Genomic DNA, 27,764 nt, shown 5'->3' with positions numbered 1-27,764 from the left:
TGCAGCAGGGTCTGGTCCTGTGGGCTACGGGTGCTGTGCTGGTTCCTCCTGCCTGGGGCCCTCCAGCAGCTCCGGTCAAGGAGCATCGTTGCTGTCATTGGTCAACTGGATGTTAATGGCAAAGGGGTGATCTCTCTGGAACCACTTTCCAACCTGTGTATAAACCTTCACGCAGCAAAGACAGGCCCTGAGGCAGGTCTCTGTTAACCCCAGCCCCTTTGGAGGAGAGGTCACCTGTCCTCCTAAGGTCCACACCTCCCAGTGCTTTGAGCTGTGGGGACCTCCTGTCTTCATGCTTTTGAGATCCTGATGTGAGAAGCAGGGCCCAAGCTGTGATACTACATGAAAAAGCAGGGCTTTGCAGCTTGTTGAAGAGCAAAACCATAGTGGAAAGCAAGTCACTTGCAAAGGAGCCTTGTCCTATGTGCGCCTTTCTCTCCTGAGACAAATGTGATTTGGTTTGTGCCAATTTAAAGAGGACAAAGAGGTCACCCAGGAAGTGATGAGGGACCCTCTGGCCTTTGCCTCTAGCTCTGGATCATTCTTGGGTCACATGAAATGGGGAAGAACAGCCACAAATGGTGTCGGCACCATGGGTGGCTGGTGCTTATGTGGGGACTGTGGTCCCCATCTGCTTCTGTCTTCTTCCTCCTCCATCCTCTGCCCTTCCTCTCTGGTCCTGCACTGGATAAGGATCCCACGTTGCTGTGGGATCCATGTAGGATCAGCCTGAAACACAGGCTTCCTGATTTCTGGGGATCTTTGAACTTTGCTTTGTCTGAAACCCACAGGATGTAGATGCCAGCCCACCCTTGCAGTGGCTTAGGAGAGCCCTGGGGTGCAGCACAGCCTGGACGGGCATCCCTGGGAGCCATGGAGATGCCAAAGTGGTGTTGGGCTGTACGGGGAACCAGCTGGGACTCTGAAGCTTTGCTCCACAGGGAAAATAGATGCCCAGAGGCAGAGCCTGCTCTAAGGTCTTGCACAGACAGGGTGTCTCAATAGAGCCTCAGAGCCAGGTCTTGGGGGCTTTGGGACCTGAGTTTGTGTCAGAACCTGAATCCTACTGGCTGCAGTTTTTGTGATGCTGTGCTAGAGCTTCCAACCTTCGTTCTGCCATGACCTTTCAGTGTTCTGCTGGAGCTGGGACTGCCTTGTTCTGAGCCTGGGCCGAAACCTTCCTGAACTGCAAAATAACATCATGTCCTGCAAAGTGGTGGTTCCCAAACTGCTATGCTGCCTTGGAAAACTCTTGGTTGGCTTCATCTGTAGGGTTTCTGCTGCTTCTCTGGCATTTTAAACAGCCAATGGAAGAAGATGCTTTAGAACGTGTTTGGGAAGTGCAGTGCATCCCTCAAAGAGGCGGTTGCCGTTTTCCCTCCCTGCTGTGCTCGCTGGTCTCCGCTGGGAAGCTGCCGCTCGGTTGGGGCTGTGTGTGCAGAAACACTCCCCAAGCCAGGGCGGGTCCAAGCCCCGTCCTCCCCCTGGGGCTCTGCTCTTCCCCCCCAGACTGGTTCGTCGAGTCACTTTCCATGTGCCTCCATCGCCGCCGCCGCTCACCTGCGCTCGGGGAGGAGCCTCCCAGAAACTGCTCTTTAGCGGCTCCGACCTGCCCCGGCCGAGTCCCGTCGTTCCATCCCGACAGCGAGCGCAGAGCCAGCGCCCACCGCGACCCTGCAGGCGCCGGGAGACCCGCGGGCACCTCGCCAACATGTTCAAGGGGGTGGGCAAAGGCTCCCCGAGCAGGAGTTCCCCCAGCAGAGCTTCCCCTGTCAAGCCAAGCAAGTAAGTGTGATTCCTTTCCTCGCTCTAAGCTGTCCTGAGACCCTGAGGGAAGATGAGGAAGAGCACTCGATGTGTTCTAAGCCACCCTAAGAACCATCCTTCTTTGTGGAGCAGCTGGGAAACTGGGGTTCGCTGGGAGATGATGCCAAAACATGCTGCCCCCGCTCTTCTCTTTGGTAGGCTTTGTGCTCTAGACCAGAAGAACCTGTGCAGCCCCTGGGATGGGCAGTGCTGCAAAGGCCCTTTTGAGCAGGTAGGAAGGAGTAGGGAGAATAAACACAGCCTCTTTGCTTGGGTGAAGCAGATACCAGCCTCGAGTTGAGATCCCGGGATTCACTGGCTGTGTGAGGTTGGTGCGATGCTGCCCTGGGACCTGGGGTCCATGGAGAAGGATGCTCAGGTGGTGAAGGTGGGTGAGGAGTGGGTTTGCTGGTGACTGCTCTAATCCATTCTGGTGACAGGCTGAGCCTCTGCAGGTCAGAGCTGAGGTGGCACCGAAAGGATCTGACAGCTGTGTCCCCTCTGAAGAGATTCCCTAAGCTCTGGAGATGTGTGATGGGACCAGGACGATTCCCTTGGAGCAGGGTGCCCACTGAGAGGGGTGCTCCTGCGGGGAGAGGGCTCATCCCTCCCTTCAGCAGTTGCTAACTCAGGGTTATTTTCCAGCTTCCTCAGCAGTTCCACATCTCATACTCTCATGGACTGATTCTGTGAGAATCCCTGTTGCCAGCCAGGGTTAGAGGCTGCAAAAATCACAGGGGGGTTGTTCTGAGGAGGGGGGACCTGCAGGGAGAAGGGGCTGCTGGCACCATCTCTTGGGGTCACCACCAGCAGCAGCCCAGGATGGTGTGTGAGCAGACAGACACCTGGGTGGACACAACACGGTGCTGGCACCCAACTGTGCTGTTTATGGGGGCCAAACCCTACTAGCAAACAGCAAACAGGAGGGTGGTGGTGCTGTGCTGCTGGGCAGGGCAGTGGGACCGGGGGAGAAGGTGGCCCACACAGAGACTGAGGTCTCCCCATGTAGATGTTGGGAGCTGGAGCCCTGTCATAGGAAACTTCTGCCTCAGTGGAGCTGAGTACTCACAAACTCATCTTGAAGACGGATTTGGGGCTCTCTGAACAACAAACCTCTGTCGGAGCTTGGCTGCAGTGACATCCCTCCCCAGGAGCCCTGGAGCTGTGTCAGCCTCGGGTTTTAGTCTTGCTAATGCAATCTATCCCCTTCTCCATCAGGGTTCCAAACCTGAGATGGGGATTTCACATGTCCTGGGACAGCCTCACTGCAGCCCCTGTGGGTTTGAGCCAGGTTCTTCCCCAGCATGACCCTCTTGGGATAACTGGAGTTGCATCCTGGTGGGATCTCACACCTCTCCCCTGTGCAGGATGGAGGCTGGAGCCAGAAGCACTGCAATTACTGGGCTAGTTGTGCTCGTTTTAGGAGCCACCAACAATCAGACAAAGGCTAATTCTCCTGGCCATGGCCTGGGGCTTGGTCAGCACCAGTGTTAGCTGGGAGAATGAAGGTGAATGAGTTGTCTGAGGAGCAGCTGCCAGCACATGCTCTGCAGATGGCCCCAAGAAAATGTTGGTGGCCCATTGCTGCTCCTGGTGGCCCTAAGGCCAGAACCTCTGCGGCAGTTGGGGTTCTCTGCCTCCGGGGGTGCACGATTCATGGGTACTGCTGCTGGCACAGACCCCTAGAGAGGTTCCTTGTCTGGGCCCTTGGGACCCTGGTGTTGAGCAGCCCGGCTTGCAGGGCCCTCTGCTGTCTCTCCTTGGTGGATGGATCCCAGGGAGGCAGTGGTAGGTGCAGGTTTGTCTCCAAGGAGCATCCTCCCTGTGTGCTGCTCTAGGAGGAAGCACAATGCAGGTCTGAAAGGAAAAACTCATGAGAAGGTGGAATTGAATCAGATCTGGCTGGACTGGCTGCCCGGGTGTGATCTCGACACAGGCTGTGGGTGGTTTTGGAGGTGGATGGAAAGTCATGTCCTGGTTTTATCATCTCCTGGAATTGCTGCCTGGGCTGGCAGAGTGTGCGAGGACTTCCATGTGTTGGGGAGAATAGATCCAGCTTTGCACTCTGCCTCATGGCTATAAAGCAAAGTCCACTGAAAGGAAAGAACAGAGGGGGTCAGGGACTGAAGAAGGTGGGTGCTGTGGTCCTGCCCAAACATACTCTGGGAGGAGTGACCCAGAACAGGGGACAGTCCTGCTCCTGCTAAGAGACACTGTCCCTGGTGTGCAGTTGGGCTGTCTAGGAGGCAGAAAGTGGTATGATAAATGAACCAATTAATAATGATAATAACAGTGCTCTGCTTCTTGTAGGCATGAGATAGCCCTAGGGAGGAGGCCTGTCCTGGCTCCTGAGGAGGAGGAGCAGAAGGAGCTGGCTGAGGCTTGCCCTCATCCATCTCGGCCATCCCGGGGCTGCGGCTGTAGGCGCACACTGTGTGGAGCTGGACCCAAGCCCTAGGAGGCCGAGGGATGCCCAATGTGAGCATAGGTGAGCTCGTGGCTCCTCGTATCCCACCCGAAGCCTCCCTGCAGCCCAAGTGTCAGCACGTCCACCCTGAAACGTGGGGCCAAGCTGTGGTCAGCTCATTGAGTGAGGGCTTCTGCCCAGGAGCAGGAGGGACAGCCCCGAGGAAGGCCAGCGATGTATCTGTGTCACTGCAGGCTGTGTGGATGGGTGTTGGCATGGACAGGAGAAGCTCATGCTCTTTTTGGCATGGTCCATGGATGGGATAAGAGGATCTGTTGTGGTTTGGGCACTTCTCTAAGCATACGTGGACCGAGTTGGTTCCTCAGTGTTGCTCTCACCTTGACCGAAGAGCATGGTGAGGATGAGAGGCTCAGCTGAAATGGCTTCAGGCCTTACTCTGGCCCCCAGGGCAGCGTGCAGACACCTCTCTCCTCCCAGGAGACATCCCTTACCTGGCTTCAGTGTCCTCAAGCATCCAGACTCTTTTGCAGACTCCGAAGTGGTTCAGGTGCTCATAGGGCTGGGGACCTGCTTCCAGGCTGGCTGCTGGATACAGGGTCTTGGTGTCCTCCTCTGCCAGGCTTCCTTCCTTGGCCAGCAAGGAAACCTGGCTCTCCAATCCAGGATTCACAGGGGAGACCCCTTTTGCTCCTGAGACAATGTTCTCCAGGAAGCATCACTCCTTCCCTGAAGATCAGGCTGTTTGCTACAGCATCCTTGTTCCTTACCTCAGGTGCCCCATGTGAAGGCAGTGCAGGTGGGGACGGGCAAGGCTGAGTCCCTGTGACAGGGAGGTTGCTGAGGTCTTTTCAGTCCATAGTTTTGTTGTGGCTCAGCCTAAATGAAGCTGATTTGTGTGTCCAGCCCTAGGAACCAAGGGATGGGGCATCCCAGTGTTTTCTTCAGCCAGGAAGAGGGTGCCACCAGGAATAAGCAGGATTTTATTGGCGATCCATCCTCTCTGGGAAGGATGGATGCTCACTTCTCCACTCTTAGAATCAGAGGATCAACCAGGTTGGAAAAGACCTTTAAGATCATCAAGTCCAACTGTTCCCCAGCACTGCCAAGGCCACCACTAACCTGTGTCACTGAGGGCCTCGTCTACACTGTTTGTGACCACTTCCAGGGACATCCACAGTCGCATCACAGCAGGGCTCAGACTGGACACCCCATCCCGCTCTTCCCAGGCAGGAGCTGAGCTCAGCAGCCCTCTTGGGTAGATGGTGCTCGCCACGCGCGTTGGAACAGGCGTCCATCCCTTGGGATGGGCCAGCCCGTGACTCACTCCCTCCTCCCTGCACAGGGAGCCTGGGCAGGAAACTTGGGTGGTGCTCAAGTATTTGCTCATGGGACACCACCTCATTCCAGGCGTGTTGGGGATGAGTGGGAGATTGTGTAACCTGCTGGGGAGGGGGCACCTACGGAGCTTCCAGCCTGCTGCATGCTCAGGCTCACAGCGAACCAGTCCTGGCTCTGTGCTGCTTCCATCCACCCTGTTGTGCTGGGACTTGGGGCTGCTGTTCACCTCCTCGGGCACTGCAGCTTACCCAGGAAAGGCATCCATGGGGCACAGATGGGATGTTTAACGGAGTATAAAAGACAGATTGCAGCAGACAGTGATGTTTTGATGATGGTGATGATGAATGCTCTGCTTGGGCTCTTTAGCTCCATGATCCCTGGAATTAGACCCCGTAGAAGAGGGAAGCAGTCCCCCCTTTTCTTTGCTGACATGCATTTTGCAGGCAGGGAAGCTGAGGCATGGCCAGGAGATGCTGCCAACCCAAACCCAGAGGGAGCTGAGAGCTGCTGTGCTGCAGGCCCACACCTCGCTCTTGGGAAATCCAAACCAAGGGAGGAGCTGGAGAAAGGGGACAGGAGGATGCTGTGAGCGGGAGCACTGCTCCTCTGGAGTTACGCAGGCTTGGCTGTGGTCAGCATGGGCTGAGCTGACTTGAAGTTATGAGCTCTGACTGTGGCATCCAAGTGCTTGGCTTGGGGTGACTGTAACACTCACTGGCACTTTATAGTCACTTGGGGCTGTAATAAATGAACATTCCAGCATCTGCTCTAGCCTTTGGTGTGAACCATGGCATAGCTGGAGCCATGAAGAGGAGCTGGAGCAATGACAGAGCCGTTAAGGGAACCGCTTTCCTCTGTCCTTTGCTGGATTCAGGGGCTAGGAAGGAAACCACATGGCTGGAGGGCAGATGTGGGTGGCTCTGCTGCAGGACAGCAACTTCCTCCTCCACCAAAGAGGTGCCAACCAGCCCTGGAGAAGTGTCCCCCCACTTCAGCCGACCCTTTGCAATGTCCCATTGTTGCTGTTCAAACTCCTTCCTTCTGGTCTCAGACCCTGGACTCAGCAGGAGCTGAGCTGAGCTGAGTCTCTGCTAAACTTGGTCCCACCGGCAGTTTTCCAAGGGCTCATCCCTGGGTGATGCTTTCGGCCCCACATCCTGGCAGTGCTGCGCTCTCCCTGCCTGGAGGGCACTGTCCTCAGGGGCAGATGCTATTAGAACAACAGGACATGAGGACAAATGTGGCACCAAGGCTTGTCCGCAGGGAGCTTTGGGAACCATCCCATGCCTTGCTGCGGTCTCTAGATCCAGCAGAGCTCTCAGTGCTCGTTCACAATAGTGGGGATGGAGTGAGGGCTGTGATGGTGCCCATCGGTTGTGTGGTGGCACTGAGGTGACAGACAATAGGAGATGGTCTGATGGGGACCTTCAGTGAATCTTTGCTGGTAGTTGTGTTATGGGCTTGGGCAATTTGTCCCCAGGCCCTGAAAGCAGCACGGCTGCAGCAGCTACACAGTGCCCAGAGGGGCTTCTAGTCTGTGTAGCAAGTCCTTGTCCACTGCAGCCCAGTCCTGGGGTGGCACTGGGCTCTCCAGCATCTCAATGGGCTGAGCTGCAGGGCAGTGAGCATGAAACAAGACTGCAGGATGGCAGTTCTGGGTCAGGCTGAAGGGACATCTCACCCACCTCTGCCAGCAGCCAAGGGCAGACACTCAAGGAAGTGCCTTGAAACAGGGCAGGCATGTTGTGCTGCCTCTGCAGGGTGCTCTCCTGGCCTCCAGCTGTCTGTGGCTTCAGGTCTTCCCAACCCAGATGTGGTGTTGGTGTATTTGGGAGCCCTACAGCAGATTTCTTTTCTCTTCCCCCCTTATGCTTTTTGAATCCACACAAACTTTTGAGCGTCTGTGGTGCCCTGCAGCAAGGAGTTGTGCAGATGAGCTGCGTGGTGCACAAAAAGCCACCGTCTGCTCACTCTGAACACACCACCTTGTACCTTCGCTTGGCTGAAGGCAACAGCCAGGCATCCACCACCCGTATACACCTTGGCCACACTTAGACTCCTTCTTTGGAGACCAGGAAGGCATGGGGAAAAGACCTGAAGAACCATGCCCATGTCAGGTCCTGGGTGGTGAGGAAGAGGGTGAGAATTACCTTCACTCACCCGTTGCTTTGCTGCTTCTTCTCTCAGGTCCTCAACGAACGAGCTGGCCATGCTCATCTCCCGCATGCAGACAAATGCTGACCAGGTTGAGAGGGACATCCTGGAGACACAGTCCAGGCTCCGGCAGGTGAGCTGTGCGAAGGGTGTAGGGAAGGGGAAAGGCTTTGCAGTGTCTAGAACAAAGGTTAGGTGTCTGCTCTGTGTACATCAGCTTGCTGGTGCAGGTTTGGGGGCTGACTCGAGGCTGGGGAGGAACAGAGCACCCTGCAGAGCCTCCCAGCCCCTGGGGCTGCATACCAGGGCCTCCCAAATTCCAGCCTCCATGCTTTCTGCTTGGTGCCTCATGCTTCCCACAGCCAAGGCTGTCTCACCCCTACAGCACAGCCCTGTGCCTCCCAGCAACGCCAGAGGCCCCGGCTGGTCCCTGGGTGGGAGAGGTGCTGAAGCAGACAGCTTGGCTGCGCCCTTGCATCTCTGTGGGGTTCCTCTGGGGTCAGTGCATTGAGCATCCCAGGCCCTGTGTGTTGACTAAGGAAAATGTTGTGAGGTCTATGTGGTCCAACCAGGCTTTTTCCTGTCTTCCCTGGTCTCCAGGACGCCAGCAATCACCAGAAGAACAAGGCTTTTGAGTTCCAGCCAGAGAATGCCAGGAATCTGAAGGAAGCAGAGACCCTGCTGAAGGACCTCTTCCTGGATGTGGACCGTGCCAAGCGGCTGAAACACCCTCAGGCTACTGAGATAGAGAAGGAGTGAGTACAAGTGGGGAGGACTGGTGTGATGGGGGCATCAAGCAATTGGGAACTCCACTAAGACCTAGACTGAGCTCCAGTCGTTGCCATGGCAGGTTGAGTTTCACCCTTCCTCCCATAGCTTTATCCTTAAAATCAAGGATTTTGCCAATATATTGTAAAGAGAGCGGTGTGTAGGGTGGCTTCCAAAATGATCACGCAGCAGTCCCCACTCTTACTTGGGAGCTCTTGTGAAAGGTACCAGAAAAATGCAGAGCTAAACCATGGCCCCACTCCAAGAGCAAATCCCCTTTTCCTCTGCCTTTCCTAAAATGAATGCTTTTTGTTCAGGCAAGCAGAGAGGTGGTGGTTGGAATGGGAGAAGAGCTTCAGCTGGCCTGTGGTGCTTTGCTCCCCTTTTCTCTCCAGCCCTTCTACGCAGAAGTCAGGAGGGAAGAGCTGTTTCCTAGCTGAGAAGGGACAGCCCTGATCTTTCTGCAGCTTCCTTTCTCCTGGTGGTAATTTCTGAGACACCCCTGGAGATGGAGAGCACCAGGACAAGTGCCTCCACTGCTGAAGGAGGCCAGTGTCACAAAGGGACAGCAAAGGGTCTTACAAGTGAAATCTGGGTTCCACAAACCCCACTTTCCAGACTGACCCTGAGACATGTTCCTTTTCTCTTGGCAGCATCCAGCAGCTCCATGACCGTGTGACACAGCTCTGTGCAGAGTACCGGGCCCTCTACGAACAACTGAACATCCCTGATGTGGGGCCCAGGGTAGACTGGGCCAAGATCCTGGACCAAAAGATGGTAACAACTGCTGGTTTTAAATGCATCTCCCAACTCCTACAAGGCCAGATAATATCTGCTATTGCCTGTAGGGTTCTGCAAGCCATCGTGTGCTCAGCATCATGCTAGGACGTTTGAAGTGGTGGAAGTAACTCAACTGCTCTGGGTAGGAGAAGGATTCTCTTCCCACCTCTTAAAATCCTCTGGAGCACCTTCTTGATTGACCCCTTTGTATTAAGAGCTGCTGGAGGGGGATCAGGTAGAGATGCCCTGATGTGGGATGAAAGGATAGAGAAGGTGATGTCTTCAAGGTCTTTACAGCCCTACATCGTAGGGTTTCATGCTGCAGTCTCAGATATATGGAGTGCCCAGTTTGGAATCAACTTGGATTTCCTTGAAAGCTGGACGGTATCTATGTGCATCCAATGCACGTCACCACAGGGAGGCTGGCTGGCTCAGCTTAGGTTTGTACACCAGGGTTATATGTCCTAGTTATCTTTGCCCCTGCATATGACTGGGGAAATGTCAACCTACAGCAATCATGGTAAACCAGATCCCTTCCGTTCCTCCTGGGCTGCTGTCAAATCCCAGATCTTTTCATTCCCTGCCAGCACTCACTGGGGTTTTCCCGTGAAATAAAGTCTCCTGCTTTAGTCTTTGCCTCAACTCCTTTTGCACAGAAACAAGTCAACGCAGGACAGTACGGCCCTGGCATGTCAGAGCTGGAAAAGCAAATAGCTGAGCACAACATCCTCCAGAAGGAGATTGAAGCCTATGGCCTCCAGATCAAGAACCTCCGTTCCGGGGTAAGGCGTCCTCTGTCCCCTCCCTGTTCCTGTTGGCTTTGCCTGGGACACTGCAGGCTCTGCTCATCTGCTCCTCTGCGTGGTGAATATCCACCCCTGTTCTGCAAAGGGCATGGGGAGACCTGAGCTGGGACAGATCAAACCATGCAGGGTCCAGGGAGGTGGTTATTGAATGGTTTCTAAAGCACTTTCCATAAATCGGCTCATCAGCATCTACCACATGTTTTGGTAACAGCTCTTTTATCTTTTTTTTTTCCCCTCGATCTTGGCCGTGTTGTAACCCAGGATGTGGCAGATTTAAAAACCCAGTACAAGGACTTGCTGGTAAGCTTCCAGTGGTTTTTGGGACAGATTATGGGGTCATACAGCAGAGAAACACCATCCCTGATGGACAGGGAATGCCTGACTCAGGGCAGGAGCTACCTCTGGTTGTGTCCCTCATCTTGTTGCCCTGTTTCCTCCTCACCTTGGGTGTAAATTGAGAGCACGCTTGCTGCCCTCAGGGCAGTGCTGTGGGTGAGATCTCTGTGTCTCCTCCTCATGGACTGTTAGTCTGGAGTTGCCTGTGCGTCTATGAGCGCAGGGTTACGGATGGAGCATCAGGAAACCCTGTCCCAGCCCACACTGTTCCAAATCAGGATTGCAAATGTTGAGGCTTGCACTGACCCCTAACAAGGGCTTCAGAGAGGAAATGAGCAGCTGGAACAAAGGAGATGGTTGGGAAGTAGGTCCCGGGTTTAGCAAGCTCGGCCTGGAAAGGTTAATGCTAAAGAATGGCATTTGTGAGAAATAGAGCAGAGCAGGGCCAGCCCTTAGCCTGCCCCAGGCACCAGCCCACACCTGAGATTCTGGTTAGACAAACATAGCCTGTCTGTGAAGGAGGGAAAAGGGATTGGCAGCCCCATCAGATAAGAGCAAGCGGTGGCAGAGATGTTTCATCAAGGTCTCTGGGAATCTCCCAGTGGATGTGCAATGAGAGTGAGATCCTGGGGAGGAGGAGGGGAAGGGGAAGGGAGTCCTCAGCCTGAGCACCAACGCTGTCTCTCCCCTGTGTGCATGGGCAGAAAGCCTCCATCTGGCGAGGACAGAGCCTGGGCAGCCTCTACCACCACCTCCAGGGCTGCACCAAGGAGCTGGGCTACCTGACGGACCAGCAGACCAGGATCCTGAAGCAGGACTGGAGTGACCAAATGATGGACGTCCAGAGCGTGCGTCGGGAGTACGAGGTGGGCTCCTGGGGGCTGGCAGTGTGTCCTGGCTGCTGGGGGCTGGCCGTGCCCAGCATCCAAGATTGGATCCCAACGTCCTGGACATCCACCACCAGCCTGGCGCCTGGTTCTTTCTCAGGGCACAGAAACAGAGGTGGAAGAGATGCTCTGGGTCCATGCTGGAGTTAAGGATGAGCCTTAACACTGAGCATCCCTTGAGCTGCCGTGTGGGATCATACATCAGAGAGCTGTTGGTGAGGGAAAGGCTCAGCATCATGTCAGCCTCCACGTTCAAAGTACAGCACCCAGTGACGGCTATATGCTGGGACCAGGAAAAAGGGAGGGATAATTGCTTAGGAAGACGCCCTCTGGATGAATGCCCTGATGCTTTCTGAGGCCCAAGCGTGTGTAATTTGTTTCAGGCTTGCTTAGCCTCTTCTTTCTTTAAAAACAAACCAATAAGGATGTGTATGCTTTGATGCCCCAGGAGACCGCTCTCTATTCCCTGCATGCTCCCATGGTCATGGAATTTGTCTTCCCCTTCAGGATTTCAAGTCCAAGGAGCTGCTCAGCCAGGAGGAGTTTGTGAACAATCTGCAGGACGATGGGGACAGGATGATTGAGCTAAAGCACCCAGCTGTCAAGCCTATCCAGGTAAGGAAAGGGGTCCTCCCAAACCCTGTAAGAGAATGAGAGTGTCTCTGTGCATTGAGAGCCAGGAAGTGGGTTGGAGGAGACGTCTTCTGCAGAGCTGAACAGCAGCCTTCACTCTTCCTCTGATCTCTGGGACCTCTGGGGAAAGGAGACCAGTGGTGGGGGAGGTAGGACTAGCTGGAGCCCACCGAGTCCTGCTCTGTCCCACCACAGGCTCACCAGGAAGCCTTGAAGAATGAGTGGCAGAATTTCCTGAACCTCTGCATTTGCCAGGAGAGTCAACTGAAAAGTGTGGAGAGCTACAAGAAGGTAAAAAGCAATGAGGAGAGCATGGGCCATGGGGCTGCAGGGTCAGGTCTGAGCGGGCAAGCTGGGAAGAGGCACAGCAAAGGGGTGAGGATGGGAGATCCTTTGCTTGCATCTAGTGAGGGTATGTTGGGGAAACAGCCCTCCAAACCAGTCCTTTAGTGCTTGTTTAGTGAATTTTGGCTCTCACCTCACCAATTCAGACCTGTTGTGTTGTTGTGCTGGCTTGGAGAAGAGGGGCAGAGGAGGGTTTGCTCATCACTGTTACCACTTGAGGGTGGTCTGTAGGGTCTTGTGAGCCCCAGACAGGCTGCAGGAGAGGTGCTGGGAAATGAGACACACAACAGGACTTGGTGATAGCAATGTCCTCCCATCCCTGACCGTTTCCCTCCCCACACCTCCAGTTCCAGGATGATGCTGAGGCTGTGAGCCACTCCCTGAAGAAGATGAGCTCTGACCTGGACACCAAATACAGCAAGTTTAACAAAGACAGCCCTGGGGTGGTGTCAGACCTGCTGCTTCAGCTGGAGGTGAGGTCTTCAGGGTTGGTGGCACTCATCAGACCTAAGGAGCAGACTAAATGTCACATCCTCCCCACGAAATAACAGTGGGGAAGGGGAAGAGATGGGTGAATAACCCTAGTGGGGTAAATAACCCTACTGTCCCTAGCGGGGCAGTTCATCCCAGCTCATTCCCAGATGAGGGGGAAGCCCATGGCAATACTGTGCTCTGGATGCTGAGTCCCTGTAGCCCCCAAAGGTCTGCACTGCTCGTGCTGTGGGGAAGTGACCCCATGGGAAGGCACTGGTCCTCATCAGTGACACACAGCCTGGCCCCAGGTCATCATCAGAGTGAAGAAGTGCAGGGAGGAGCTGCATGTTGTCCTAACCATGAGACACTTGAATTAGAGGGCCTGCAGAGAGCGTGAGCTGCTGGCACCCAAACAGCAGGGAAAGGTCCTCCCACTCCTCAGCAGTGTCATGAGCCAAGGGCAAGGGAGAGAATAAAGAAATCTGACCTCAGGTGTGAGATGCAGATAGGAGAGGAATATTTGCCCGGGAGAGAGAGAGGGGTCACGTTTAACACAGTGTCTTCCCATGCATGCAACACATTTTGCTCTGGTGCTGGGATCTTGGTCCTTTCTGACACTGGAATGCAGCCACCTCTTGGCAGGTCTCTGTTCCATTCCCGAGAAGAAAAACTTCTCTAGGAGATTGAATATGACAGTGTGGAATCACCTAAGGTTAACTCAGGCTGTGCCTTCAAGGGCAGATCTGCTGTGAGAGAAGGAAACAGAGGAGAGTGTTGATAATGAAAAGGGGAAGAAAGGACATGGAGGGGTCAAGAATGGAGAAATTCCTGACTCCGCCTCAGCAGTGATCACACAAGGATGGACAACTGGCCCCAGCATCCCTACTGTAGCATGACACTCCTCTTCCTTCTCCTGGTCACAACCACTGTCTTCCCTGTTTTGTCTAGAATGAGGCAAAGGCAGTGAAGCAGGTGGAGAAGAGCATCACAGACCTGAAGAGAAAGAGTAAAGAGATCAGCCCACTGAAACTACGCAGGATGCATCCATCTCAGTCCCTCACCTTGGACACCCTCTGTGACTGGGATGCTGGGGAGGTGAGTGCTTGGCTGGCAGTACCCTCAGAAGAGGCAAGATTGCTCCAGATCTTGGCTCTGTGATGGGAGAAACCAGCCTGGTGCGAGAGAGCCAAGCCTCTCACTGGGTTTTGTGTCTTTGTCCCAGGTGCAGCTGGCCAGAGGTGACAAGTACACTCTGAAGGACAACAGCAACCCAGAGATGTGGGTGGTGCAGAGCAGCACTGGTGTGGTCCAGGAGGCACCTTCTGCTTGCTTCTCCATCCCTCCACCAGACCCCGAGTCCATAGACAAGGTCAATAGGTGAGTCTGCAGCGGAGAGCCTGGCCGAGAGAGATGTCCAGACTTTCTCTTAGGTTGTAGCCAGCCTGGCTGCCTCAACTGCAGAGAAATAGCAGCTGGGAACAGACCTCTGCCCTGAAATCTCTCCTGGAGAGGGGTTGTTCCCTGCATCCAGGTATCTCACCCAGGTCCCTGCCATTCCTCGATAGCTGTTTGTGCTACACAGACCTTGCTGTCAAAGAGTTTTCTGGCAGCCAGGCTTGATTTCTTCACCCAAACATGTGACCTGCATAGGTTTGACTAAATTCATTGCAGAATCAGTCTGGAGCTTGGAACTTGCCAAACAGGACAGAGTTATCTCTGGAATCTCCTCTCAGCCAGCCCCAGTTGGAAACTGAGAAATGTTCCTTGAATCACCGTGTGCTCCACTGCCTGATTGCCCAGTCAGCTCCTGTGGTTCCCACAGGATGGGGTGGTGGTGCAAGGAGCCCTGGCATTACCTTTATAATCATGTCCCTGGGTGCTGGGATAAATCAGTGCAGCTCAAGTGCTGAGGAAGAGCGCACAGCCCAGATCCAGGGCTCCTTGGGCATGCCTGTGAAGGGAGTGTGGGTCCCCAGTCACCTGGGCGTGATTACTTCATTGTGCTGCTCCTTCTGAGTGCGAACCCCTCTTCACACATCCCAGATTACTGAATCCTTTGGATTTATGGGTTTCATGTGCATTTTAAAACAGAAAAGGAAAAGTTTGCCACATCCTCCTGGATAACAGCTCTATGGGTGCCGCCTGGGAAACTCTCACCCTATTCAGGCCATGTCTGACAGCTTGTTTCACTTCCCAGTGTTTGCTTCCCTTCCTACACACAAAATGTTTGTCTTTGTTGTATTTCCCAGCCTGTTTCACCATTCAGTCTCTCTGCATGGAGCTATGTCCTGCTCCTGCAGAGAGACAGCCCTTATCTGACAGCACCCAGCAAGCTGTGATATGGTGGTTTTAGAGCACAGTGTTTAGTTGGAGCAGTGCAGAGCAGGGATGTGAACTAGCCTGGTTCACATCGCCTTCAAATCACCTGCGAGAAACCTGGAGAGGGGCTTTTGACAAGGGCCTGTAAGGACAGGACAAGGGGGAATGGCTTTAACCTGCCAGAGGAGAGGTTTAGGTTAGATCTTAGGCAGTTCTTCCTTGTGAGGATGTGAGGCGCTGGCACAGGGTGCCCAGAGAAGCTGTGGCTGCCCCATCCCTGGCAGTGTTCAAGGCCAGGTTGGACACAGGGGCTTGGAGCAACCTGCTCTAGTGGAAGGTGTCCCTGCCCGTGGCAGGGGATTTAAGGTTCCTTCCAACCCAAACCATTCTGGGATTCTATGATTCGAAGGCCCCTGGTTCCATCAGTCTTACCCAGAGGTATTTTTGGTCCTCCCAGCTCCTGCTGATCCCAGCTTGTGTTTCAGTGAGAGAAATCTGCTGCTCAAACCAACTGGCTGCTCTTGCTGCTGTCCCCTTTCCTAAGGGACATCTCTGAGTTACAACAGGCTGCAGGCTCCCTCCCTGCCTTTGGGAGCACCTTCCCTGGCAGAGGCACGAAGCTGCTGCTGGGCCGGGCTGTGTCAAGGCTTGCTCAGTGGTTTCTGTGCTGCTGGCTGATGATGCTTCTCTCTGCTCACAGGCTGGAAGCAGAGCTGAACACAGTGAAGCAGAAGCGAGCAGCAGTTCAGAATGCCCTGAGACGCAGCCACAAGGAGCAGGTTCAACCCAGCCAGCAAGGTATGTCTGCTGATTAGTCAAGCCCTCTCCAAAGCAAGCCCATGCATCTCCCTTGTGGAGCTCCTAAACCTGGCTGGAAGCAGAGCACCCACCCGGACAGGCAGAGGTACCTGTACAAGTGTGAGAATTCCTTCTGCTCCACGGAAGAGAGCAGCCGATGGGATAACCTGACTCCCAGTGCTGCCAAGGATTCACTGTGTGGTCTCAGGCAATTCTCTTAAATTCCTCATTGCTTCTCTCAAACCTCCGAGATCAACCTCAGCTCCATCAACAGCTGCAAGGTATTATTTAGGGTTGCAGGGGGATGTGCTTATCTAGAAGCCTTAATTAAACCTCGTTCGGGATCTGAGTCCCTTGAAGTTCTCTTCCCTAGCTGGGGGCTGTGGGATAAGCAGGCAGCTGTGGCTAAATCCTGACCCCTGGCTAAACTGTGTTACTCCCAGAGCTGTAGTTCAAAAGCTCCCAGCAAAGCTGAGCAGGGATGTGTCTGCATGCAGCACACGGATGTGTCTGTCCCTCATTTGGACGTGAGCTCTGGCTGGCCAGGGCAGAGCTAAAACCATTTTCCTAAGACTTTGCCATGGGTAGAAACCTGCATCTGCTTGATCCTCTGTGGATTAGAAACGGCAACTGAATCCTTTATGGTTCCATCAAAACCGCATGCTCAGGAGAAGCCTGTATGCCTCAGAGCTGCAAAACACAAAGGGCAGAGCTTTGCAGCAGGGCTGTCATGAGAGGGAGCTTGAGGGACCGTGCATGCGAGAGCTCAGGAACATGCACCAAGGCTGGGATGGCAGATGGGAAATAGGGATTAACCTGCACTGTGTCTCACTGCAGCTCTGTCCAGGAGCCCCCCTGTAGTCCAGGATGACCCTCAAGCTGACCAGCTTCTCAGTAGCCTGGATCATGTTGCCAAGGACCTGATTCAGGTAGAGAAGGAGGTGTTGAACCGCGTAAGGTCTCCAGTGAACTTCAGTGATCCCACAGATGACCTTGCCAGGAGGATCAAACACCAGCAGGTGGGTGCTGCCACGGGAGGGCTGGAGCAGGGTGAGTTTGGTAGCGCTGTGCCCTTGGCCCCAAACAGGTTGATATAGGAATTACATGGGAGATGACAGCTTTTGCTTCAAAGAACACCATACTGCAGTTGCAAGGGTTTTAGGCTGACTCGAGCCCTTGGAATGGGACAGATTAAGCCAAACCCTTTGGAAACGTAGGCCCTTCTCTTGGCTCAGCTCTGTTGCAAGATGGTCTATTTGTTTCAGAGCTGGTTTTGGGGAGCCCTCAGCCTTTGCACAAGGATGCTGTCACCTTTCACTCCCAAGTCTGTAGCATAAAAGACTATGGGATAGGGAATTACTCCAAGAACCAGCCTTGGCTCATCTGATGGGGAGTACAGACTGGTAGATATGGGGGGAACAGGAAAAGAGGCAGTGCCCTGGAGCCCCCTCCTTTCCTCTGCGATAAGGTCTGGATCTGTAGTAGTTCAGCTTGTTACACCTTCACCTCTGGGTATTTATCCAGCCCTGGCAGAGGGATGGACTCAGGCGCGTAGGTTTCCTCCATCTCTGCCTACTTGGATCTCTTTCCCACACCCTGGCATTGCCAGACAGCCACAGTCTGGCTGGGGCTGTGCCCCAGGGGCCAGCTCCTCATAAGAGGGCTCCTGCACCCTTATCCCCACAGCAAAACCTGTCCCTGAGGGAGACACGTTTTCGCAACAGCCCTGTTATGACTGTGTTGGGTGACTCTGCTCCCATCTGATGTGCCAGGAAACAACAAAGAAACTTGAGAACCTGGGAGCTGCCAAAGATGCCTTGCAGAAGGAGTGTGAGACCTTCCTTTCCAAGAAACCCACCAGCACCTCAGCTTCCCAGCTCCCTGTCACACTGAATGCCCTTAGGAGCAAATACAATGATGTCAATATGCTCTCCAGCCTGTACAACGAGAAGTGAGTGATGATGGCAAGGCCTGATGGGGATGAGGGAAGGAAGAATTTGCACAGAGGTATTAACACAGATGCATGAGAAGATGCTTTTGGTCTATATGGGAATTAGTTGAGGTCCATCCTGGCCAGTGCAGGTTGGAAATACTCCCATCCATCACCAAAGGCACCTCTCAAGGAGTTCCTGTGTGTAATCTGTGGTCGGTCCACCACAATGGGTGTGTGTCCCAGCTCTGCTGTATGCAGTGAAATGCAACGTATTTGGTTTCTGGGTAGCATGACAGGGTGGTGAGTGTGCATGTGGCTTGTTCTCTGCCATGCTACAGAAGCTCTGATGTTAAATAAGCTTAAACATGCAAAATCAGAAAGAAGAGGAGAAGAATGGGGTCTTCTGTAGCTAACCTTGTTGGTTTTCCCTTACCCAGGGCTAAGGCTGCCTTGAACCTGGAGACCCAGATTGAGAACACAGACAAGATTGTCAGCACGTTTGAGGCCAAGCTGGCTCAGGACAGCATCATTCCTGCATCCCCCAATGCCCTGCAGGATCGGGCCAATGATCTGCAGGTAGGGCAACATCAGGGTCTTCATGAGGGAAGGGAGATCTCTGAGCTCAGGTAGCAATAGTGGGGAGAGCTGGACTTTGCTGATTTGAGCACCTCAAGCCTTTCTAAGGACCAGTTCTTTGAAGGCTTTACATTGGTGTTGCAGGCTGATCTGCACTCATTGGTTAGCAAAAAGCTCTGTCCTTCTTAGGTTACCTTTGGGGTCCCTAAAATACATGATGAACCTCTTAGCATCTAATCTGTGTTGCTCTACTTTACACTCATCCCTATTCTTTCCTGCTCCCAATCTCCTTGCCCCGTCCTTAGCACTCACAGTGATCCTTTTCTGCCTTCCTCAAGACTTTCCATTCTGCTCCATGCACTGTCCAACTCACCTTGCTTCCCACCTTCTTCACTGAATAAGTCTCACTGCTCGATCTCTTCCATGTTGCATGTCTCTTGGAGAGCCTGACTATCCCTCAGGTGCTGCGCAGTGAGTAACAAACAGTGTTAAAGAGGGTACTTCTGGTTGGTGCATCGACTGATGCAAACCTGGAGGTGTCCTGTTTTCCCCTGCAGAAGATGAAGCGGGAGGTGGTGGCCCAAGAGGACTGTGTGCTGAAGCTGAACCGGGGACTCAAGGATGCTGAGCACAGCTGCAGTGCTGTGCAGAACAACTTCCAGGAGTACTGTCCCGACCTGCCGCGGCAGAAGCGGGAGGTGCAGCTCCTCAATGACCGGTACCATGCCGTGGCAGACCAGCTGGACCAGCGGTGAGGAGCTACGGCACTATCTCTGCTTCTGTTAGCTGACATGGACCAGCATTAGTCAGAGACCCAGGAGTATGTTCTTCATTGCAGAGCCATCCTGACCACTGTCTAAGAATACTGAGGACTAGGTCTGTCCTGCTTTGTAGTTGCTACCTTCCTATGTGCAGCAGACGCTTTGAGCTTCCAGATAGCTGCGAGAAGGTGGTCTTAAGTAGCTGACTGCTGGCATCTGCCTGATCCATGACCCTGCCCAGAGAGACCCTGATGTTTAATACTTCTCACAGGCATTGCTGTTGCTTGCCTTTTTCTTTCTCTCATCCTGCCAGATGGCAGTAGCAATCCCAATGTGCAGAACTGTGCTCCCCACTCAGGGGCCAGTTATCACCCTCTTCTTTTTGTTGTCTTGGTATTTGTTGTGGTGACATTCTCACCGTAGTGTCTTTTTAGGAACTTGCACATGAATCTTTGCCCTTCCCCTTTATGTTCTTGATCACTTCTGTGCTATGCAGAGAGAAGACCCTCAGAAATATCAGCCTCACCTACCAGCAGTTCCAAAACTCCAATGAGAACCTAATGTTCTGGATGAACAACCTACCCAAGCACCAAGTGAAGACCACTGATGGGCCCAGCCAGATCAACTACAAGCTGCAGGCACAGAAGGTGTGTTCCTGGGCAAGCATCATAACCTGTAATGTTACAGGGATGGGGGATTTTGCTTGTGAACAGCTCCTAGTTGTGTGTTCCACCCATCACAGTGAATGAGCTAGAACAAGGAGGCAGTGATTGCAGCCCACAGATGATGTATCTCCCCCAGCTGCCTTCATCCTCAGTGCTGGTGACCTCGTCTGTGCCAGTCACCCCCAGGTTGATAACCTCCTCATGGAGAGGCTACACACAGATCCTGAAAGATTGCGCCTTGGGCTGAGATGTTGCACCTGGGTCCTGCATCTTTCCCTCCTTGAACAGATCCTAAGCTGACTAGTTCAGAGGATTAGATATGGAGGTCTCTCTGTTGGCTGATACTTATCTCATACATGATATATCAGTATGCAGGTCCTGGGCAAGTGAGAGTGCTGCTGAGATCCATTAAAACCCTGGAGACTCTTCCTAAACGTATTCCTGTTCCCACCACTCCAGTACTAGGCTGAGTTACTGCTCTTGACTACAAGAGTATTACTGGGTTTCTGTATTTCAACCTGTCCTTAACATCATGTATGTCTCCTGCAGAGGCTGGTGGAGGAGATCGAAAGCAAGGAGCCTGAGAAGAACGCAGTGATCAGACTATCCCAGAACGTGCAGTCCACGCTCAATGTATGGCTGAGTGTTCCCAGGTAGCACTCCCTTAATGTCTCACCTGAGAGATCCCATCTGATTCTTCTGTCTCTGATCTGTACAGGACTATGAGCTCCAAGCAGGCAAATACAGCTCTTCTCTGGACCCTGCCCTGACTGACTTTGCTGCAAAGAGGCTGCGTGTGACCCCCCTGCAAGAAAGCATCCAGGCCCAGGTAGAAAGATGAAGGCATGGAAGCAGTTGTCCAGCTCCTTGCCCAAGCCCCATGTCCTCTGCAAAGCCTTAATCCACCCTTAAAGCCTTAAAGTGATCATGGTCCTAATCCCAAAATCAAGTGTCATCAGGGATCTCTTTGTCTATGGGTCAAAGCAGCATGTGAGATCCAGAATTAGGGGTGTGCCTGGTACCTTTGGTTGAGATTGCTGATGATGCCTCCTTACCATAAGAGCTCCTAAGTGCTCTTCCCAATTGCACTCCAGTTCTCCTGCATCACCTTGGACTATTTGCCCACTGCCATCCATGTGTGGCCCAAAGTGAATCTGGAAGTCTGGACCATATGTAGGTTAGCAGGCACCTAACAGGCATTCAGATAAAGGGGACAGGATCTCCTGCGTGAGTCCTTAGGCTCTGTGTCTTAGAACGTCAGGTGTGAAGACACAAATCCCTGGGATATTGCAGTACACAAAGTGCATCCAGGTAAAAGGAGGGGTGGGAGAGTGTGCCATCCCACAGAGCTGTGCCAGGGTGAGGGGGAGAAAGCTCTCACTTCTGTTTCTGTTTCAGGAAAACGATGTGGCCAAGCTCTACATGGAGCTGGCAGCAGCAAACAAACAGCAGCTCAGCCGGCTGGAGTTTGCAAAGAAGATTGTTGAGAAGGTACCAGCTTAACAGCTCCTGGCATGAATGGGGTACTCTAGCTTGGGGATTGAAATGACCTTTTCAAAGCTGTCAGTTTGGGATCTTCCCCCTCCCTCCCCAGATCTCCACATCCAGGTGTGAGGAAGAACAGGAATGGAAACCCCTGTGAGATAAAGACCAGGTGTTACCACAGTTTCACTGATACTGATCTTAGGTTCTGACTTTCATCACCTCTGTGGGCCCTCAACTCTTTACTGAAGCTGTAGTTTATGCTAGGAAAAAAAAGATTAGGACTCTTAAATCATGCTCTCAGCTACATCTAATCGATATTCACAGACTGAGAATTTCAGATTCAGCTGTGGCTGGTATTTATTGCTCACGACCTTCTGGAAACATTTCAGAGCAATAGAACTCTTTTAGAGCTTGGTTTAGAAGCCTTTTTAGAGCTTGGTTCACCTGTATTAAAGATCTCTGGGCTGTATGACTTTCAATGTGCTCAGGAAGGACAAGAGATTAAGCTGGGGCACTCTGTGATGCTGCCATGAACCAGCTCAGCTGCACAAGGGGAATGGCCATGTTATCCTCCCTCAGCTGCAGATACAGTAAGGCAGCACAAAGCACCTTTGCGGGCTGCTGCAGCACCTTCATGACAAGAGGAAGGCACCAAGTCAGTTGCTTGAGATAGTGAGAATATGTCATAGAAACCTAGAATGGTTTGGGTTGGGAGGCACCTTAAAACTCATTTTATTCCAACCCCCTGCCACAAGCAGGGACACCTTCCACTAGAGCAGGTTGCTCCAAGCCCCTGTGTCCAAGCTGGCCTTGAACACTGCCAGGGATGGGGCAGCCACAGCTTCTCTGGGCACCCTGTGCCAGCACCTTACATCCTCACAGGGAAGAACTGCCTAAGATCTCATCTCAATCTGTCCTCTGGCAAGTTAAAGCCATTCCCCTTTGTCAAAAGCCCCTCTCCAGGTTTCTTGTTGGCCCCTTTAGGCACTGGGAGCTGCTCTAAGGTCTCCCTGGAGCCTTCCCTTCTCCAGGCTGAACAATCCCAACTCTTTGCCATTTACCAACAGCTTTATTTGGTGGTTCTCTGCGGTTTCTGTACCAGCTCTGTCTTTCTGTCTCCTACTGTGCCTTGTTATGGAAAGGTCTCTGTGCCAGATTCAGTGGCTCGGTTTCCCTGCCTTTTTTCTTTTTTTAATTCTTTTTTGGTTTTCCCTTGCAGAAGGAAGTACGTGAGGACATTGAAGCTGTACATGAGCAAACCCAGCAATCTGAAAGCAGAGCCACAACAAGCAGGGAATCTGAGGGATTGAAATCGCAGCTGGAGGAGGAAAGGCGGAAAGTGGCCAAGATTGAAGAGGACCTGGAGGAACACAGAAACAAGCTGCTCATGTTGAAGACTCAGAAGCCCATTGAAAAAGTGGAAGAAAAAGAGGTGATAGAATATTACAGAGACCCACAGGTAGAGAGCAACCTATCTAAGATGGCACAGCAGATTGAAGAGGAAGGAAAAAAGAGGCAGACGTTGCAAGAAGACATTGAATTGATGAGCCGGAAGCTTGCCCAGATGGAGAGTGAGAAGAAAGACATTCCTGCCCAGCTCCTCACCAAAGAGATCACAAAAATTGAGAGAGATCCAAGCCTAGAGAGCCAAGCAGCCAGTCTTCGTCAGGAGATCAAACGTCTCCAGGAGGAGAGCTTGGCTGCTGCTTCTGAACTTGAGCAGCATAAGAGAGAGCTGTACATGCTGGAGAGAAAGCAGCCCAACATCCGAGAGAAAGTGGTGGTGAAGGAGCTGATCAAACTGGAGAAAAACCCAGAAATGCTGAAGTCTGTGAGGACCCTGCAGCTACAAATTGATGAGGAGTCCTTCAAGAGGAAGTCTGCAGAGGAAGCAATACTGAAAGTGAAGAACAAGATTGAGGAGGTGGAAAGACTAATTGAAACGGCAGAACCCAAAATTATTGTTAAGGAGGTGAAGCAGGTAGAGCAGGACCCGGAGTTGTTGAGAGAGTCTTCCAAGCTGAAAGCTCTGATTGAAGAAGAGAGGAGCAAAAACATGATGCTTACAGGTGAGCTGGGAGATCTGCAGAGCCAGTACAGTATCGCAGAGAAGCAAAAACCAAGGGTAGAGGTTAAAGAGAGGGTCAATGAGATTTTCCTGGTAGATCCTGAAACAGAGCGGCAAATTGCACACCTGAAAAGGGAGCTGCATGAAGTTACTCTGAAAAGGACAAAGGTTGACAGTGAAGTGGAAGAGGCCTTGGCAGAGCTTAATGTCCTCAGGTCGCAGAAACCAGTGGTGGAGCTTAAGGAGGTTATAGAAGAGGTGGTGAAACATGAAAAGAGTCCAGAGATTCTTAGAGAAATAGACAGGCTGAAACAGCAGCTCAATGAACTAGTGAACACCAATGGCAGGACCCAAGAGCAGCTCATTAGGCTGCAGGGTGAAAGGGATGAATGGAAGAGGGAGAGATCCAAGGTGGAAACCAAACTAGTCAACAAGGAAGTAATCCGCTATGAGAATGATCCACTCTTGGAAAAAGAAGCTGATCGCCTCCGTCAAGAGGTGCGTAACATGTCTCAAAAGAGGAGAGCTGCAGAGGATGCAATCTATGACTTGCAGAATAAATACATGCTGCTGGAGAGGAGAAAGCCAGAGGAGAAGGTAGTAGTTCAAGAGGTGATACTGACTCAAAAGGATCCAAAGCTCCGAGATGAGCACAACAGGCTGAGCAGGAGTCTGGACGAGGAGGTGAGCAACAGGCGTCGTCTGGAACGTGACGTGCAGCAGGTTCGTGCGCTGGTGGAAGAGCAGGAGAAGTTGCTCAACTTTCAGGAGGATCGAAGCAAGAGGCTTGCACTGGAGAAGGAGATGAGACAAATTACACTGAGAATAAAGGAGCTGGAGGAGAGCCCAGCCCCAGTGCAAGAGAAGATCATTATGGAAGAAGTGGTCAAGTTGGAGAAGGATCCAGTCCTTGAACAGTCTGCCAGCAACCTACGTTTGGAGCTGGACCGTGAGAAGATGGAGGTGCTGAACTTGCAGAGAGAATGCAAGAACCTGCAGACACAAGTTGATGTCCTGCAGAAAACAAAATCCCAGGAGAAGACCATCTACAAGGAAGTGATTCGAGTGGAAAAGGACAGAGCACTGGAGAGTGAACGTGCACGCATCTGGGAGCTGCTGAACAGGGAGAGGGGAGCCAAGCAAAAAGCAGAAGAGGAGGTACGGCGGCTCAGGGAGAAGATAGAGAGAGCTGAAGGCATGAAGAGGACATGGGCTCGTGAAGAGACAGAGCTGCAGAAAGCCAGGAACCTGGCCATCCAGGAGAGAGCCAGCTTGGAGAGTGAACTGCGGGAGCTGGAGAGGCAGAAGCAGCAGAAAGTCCTCTTCCTTAGGGAGGAGTCCAAGCTGCTTAACCAACGGACAGAGAATGACAGGCAGAAGAAGAAGCAGCTGCAACATGAGTTCTCCCTGCTAGAGGCAGACATCCTTAGGGAGAAGGACCAAATCTACAACAAGGAAAGGTTCATTCGAGATCTCCAGTCAAGAGTCAACCGAGAAGAAATCAACCACGAGACCCAGATGAGAGAGACAAACCTCTCCACCAAGATCTCTATCTTGGACCCTGAGACAGGGAAGGATATGTCCCCTTATGAGGCCTATAAGAGAGGTATTATAGACAGAGGTCAGTACATCCAGCTGCAAGAGCTGGAGTGTGACTGGGAGGAAATCACCACCCTGGGCCCAAACGGGGAAGTCTCCTTGCTCCTTGACAAGAAAAGTGGGAAGCAGTACTCCATCGATGATGCGCTAAGGCTGAGGAGGATCACAAAGGAGGAGTATCAGCTGTACCGGGACGGCAAGATTCCCATCTCTGAATTTGCCTTGCTGGTGGCTGGGGAATCCAAGCCTCCCCCATCCCTCTCTATTGGTTCCATCATCTCCAAATCTCCGGTCTCATCACCTACCACTCACCAAACCCAAAGCTTCTTCCCCCCAGCCTCACAGAAGGGCTTCTGTGATGATACATCCCCCATTGCCGGAGTGTATGACACCACCACCGACACCAAGTACAACATCAAGACTGCTGTCGTAAAGAAGCTGCTTGATCCCATGACAGCTCAGAAGCTCCTGGAAGCTCAGGCTGCCACGGGGGGCATCATAGACCTCATTTCTCGGGACCGGTTCTCAGTCCATAAGGCGGTTGAGAGGGGGCTGATTGACCGGACCTACATGCAGAGACTGCTTAATGCCCAGAAAGCTTTCACAGGGATTGAGGACCCCGTGACCAAGCGAAGGCTGTCTGTGGGGGAAGCAGTTCAGAAGGGATGGATAACCAAGGAGAGTGCTTTTCCCTATCTGGAGGTCCAGCATCTAACTGGAGGGCTCATCGATCCTAAGAAAACCGGTCGCATTCCTGTGCTGGAAGCTGTCCAGACAGGGATGATAACAGGCAACCTGGCCAATAGGCTCCAGGATGAGTCCAACTATGAAAAGGATCTCATTGACCCTATCACTAAAGAGAAGATAAATTACAAGGAGGCCATGGCCCTCTGCCAGAAGGATTCTCTGAGCAGCTTCCTACTGCTCCCAGCCACCTCAGAGGGTTATCAGCGGTACCACCAGGCGAGCTGTTCCCCCAGGCTCTCACGGTTCAGGCACTGAATGGATTCAGGCACATACTGGATCTGGTTCCTTCAGGAATTCATCCCTTCAAAACACCTCTCCCCATGGAGGCAGCAGCGATCACAGGAATGGAGCATCTAGCATTTAGGCCTGCACACTCTTCTGTCTTAGCTATCTGCTTCTCAACGCAGCTTGGCCATGCGAGGAAGAAAGTGTGATCATGAGTGTGTAAAAGGGGTCCCCACAGCCCCCCAGGTGCTGCTGTGACAGCAAAGGGGGGTTGATTGTGAGAACTCCACTGGCAGTAGGTTAAATGTGGTTATGCCCAGAAAGGGGGAAGAGCCAGAGCGTTTTCCAGTTGGGTCATTCTTCTGCATGCAATAAACATAGAAAGTGTGTCTCTGTGGCTGTGTTGTCTCTGCAGGCTGAGGCGCAAAGTGGCTGAGGACATGGCTGCACTGTGGAGTGTCCCCTGGCTTTGTGGGCTGAGAAGAAGGAGTTTCTATCGACATGAGCTGCCTTTCCCCCTCTTCCAAGGGCTCTTTTAGCTTACATTGTTTGGGAACTCTAATACACCCAAAATAATCCATAAGGGTAGAGGTTTTCTCCCCCTCCTTCCCCCATCAGGGCAGCAGCATAGCCTCTGTTTCCATATAGCCTAGCTGGGATTTGAAGTCTGGGCTCCAAGAAGAAATTGTTCCCATGCTGGCAAGCTCAGCACAGCCACAGGTGCCAGTTCCCTTCCTGCTGGTAGGTGGTGGTGGTGCTCAACATTAACGGTCTGAGTCCAGTATAGACATGCCATTTCCAGTCCACAATCTGCCTGGCCTCTGTCCCATACCCTGCAGGGTCTGTGTTTATTGTCAGGCCTATGGCTGGTGTCTGTGGCCATCTCAGCTGCCATGATCAACACAGGGCAATTTGTTGGTTTACAATGGGGAAAACTGTTGCACACATCCTAGAGCATCCATGCATTCCCAGCCAGTTTCCTCTTGGTAGAGCACTGCTGGCACATGGCGCACCGCACTCCGCTCCTGCCTGGTCTGGACCAGCAGCAAGGGCTGTGCTGGACCAGGGGACACATCAGGAGGGAAATTCTGGCCTGACCTCCTGCCAGGGCAAGCCCAACATCCCTTGGACCACAGGAATATGGCCAGGTGATGATCCCATACCAGGACAACCAAGGAGCCCTGGGCCAGTGCAGGTCCCAGCTCCTCAAAGCTGCTGGGAGCAGCCTTGCTCTGCTCCAGATTTCTCCCCTTGGCTGGCTGAACACTGGGAAGATCCATCAGCAGCAGGGCTGTTGCCTTCCTGCAGCTCAACTCTGCCCACCAGGTGAGTTTGCTTCAGCCTTCCCTTGCCCAGCTCCGTGAGACTGCCCCTCTTGCGGAGGAGATGGAACCGTGCTTGTTTTTAATGCATAATGTTCATGTGGTGACTCTTTTCTAAAGTGCTGATTAAATGGTTCTGGGGAAATGCTCTGTAACTGAAGGTCTTGGAGTCCTGGTAATTAGGCAGTCAGTTAATCAGTGTGGATAAAGTGCTCCCCAACTGTGTGGCAGGAGGCGTTCACCCAGGGCTGGGTGAAGGCATTAAGAGATGATCAGGTGCCTGAACAGGCTCCCTTCAAGGCTGGTCTGTCTTTACTTTCTGAATAAAACCCCACTAAAAATCTTTTTCTTTGATACCAAGTGGTCCTCACCTACAGAAAGTAGCTGGTATCATGTATTCCTGATCTGTCTGTAGGAAGCACCACACAGCCATGGAGCTCCCCCAGAGCCCAGGTGGGTTGTGAGTTGCTCAGGAGCCAGGCAGTGCTTTTCTTCACTTCCTGCGCATAGG

General features: G+C 52.8%; 1 protein-coding gene across 1 annotated transcript; it reads left to right on the top strand.

Annotated features, from left to right (window-relative positions):
- The first annotated feature begins 7,766 nt into the window (after nt 1-7,766).
- On the top strand, nt 7,767-26,323 carry EVPL (envoplakin). Its single transcript, XM_030505786.1, has 21 exons — nt 7,767-7,859; nt 8,327-8,481; nt 9,148-9,271; nt 9,931-10,056; nt 10,342-10,380; nt 11,121-11,282; nt 11,811-11,918; nt 12,132-12,227; nt 12,629-12,754; nt 13,704-13,850; nt 13,978-14,132; nt 15,775-15,872; nt 16,710-16,891; nt 17,645-17,823; nt 18,243-18,381; nt 18,939-19,132; nt 19,639-19,789; nt 20,357-20,440; nt 20,526-20,636; nt 21,206-21,298; nt 22,512-26,323. Exons 1-21 carry the CDS (start codon nt 7,782-7,784, stop codon nt 25,959-25,961), a joined length of 5,997 nt encoding a protein of 1,998 aa, XP_030361646.1. The 5' UTR covers nt 7,767-7,781; the 3' UTR covers nt 25,962-26,323.
- Nucleotides 26,324-27,764: the final 1,441 nt, after the last annotated feature.

The sequence above is a fragment of the Strigops habroptila genome, chromosome 14, assembly GCF_004027225.2.
Source record: "Strigops habroptila isolate Jane chromosome 14, bStrHab1.2.pri, whole genome shotgun sequence".
Classification (NCBI taxonomy): domain Eukaryota; kingdom Metazoa; phylum Chordata; class Aves; order Psittaciformes; family Psittacidae; genus Strigops; species Strigops habroptila.
Note: the sequence above shows the minus strand (reverse complement) of the source record. Positions and strands in the feature narration are given on the sequence as shown.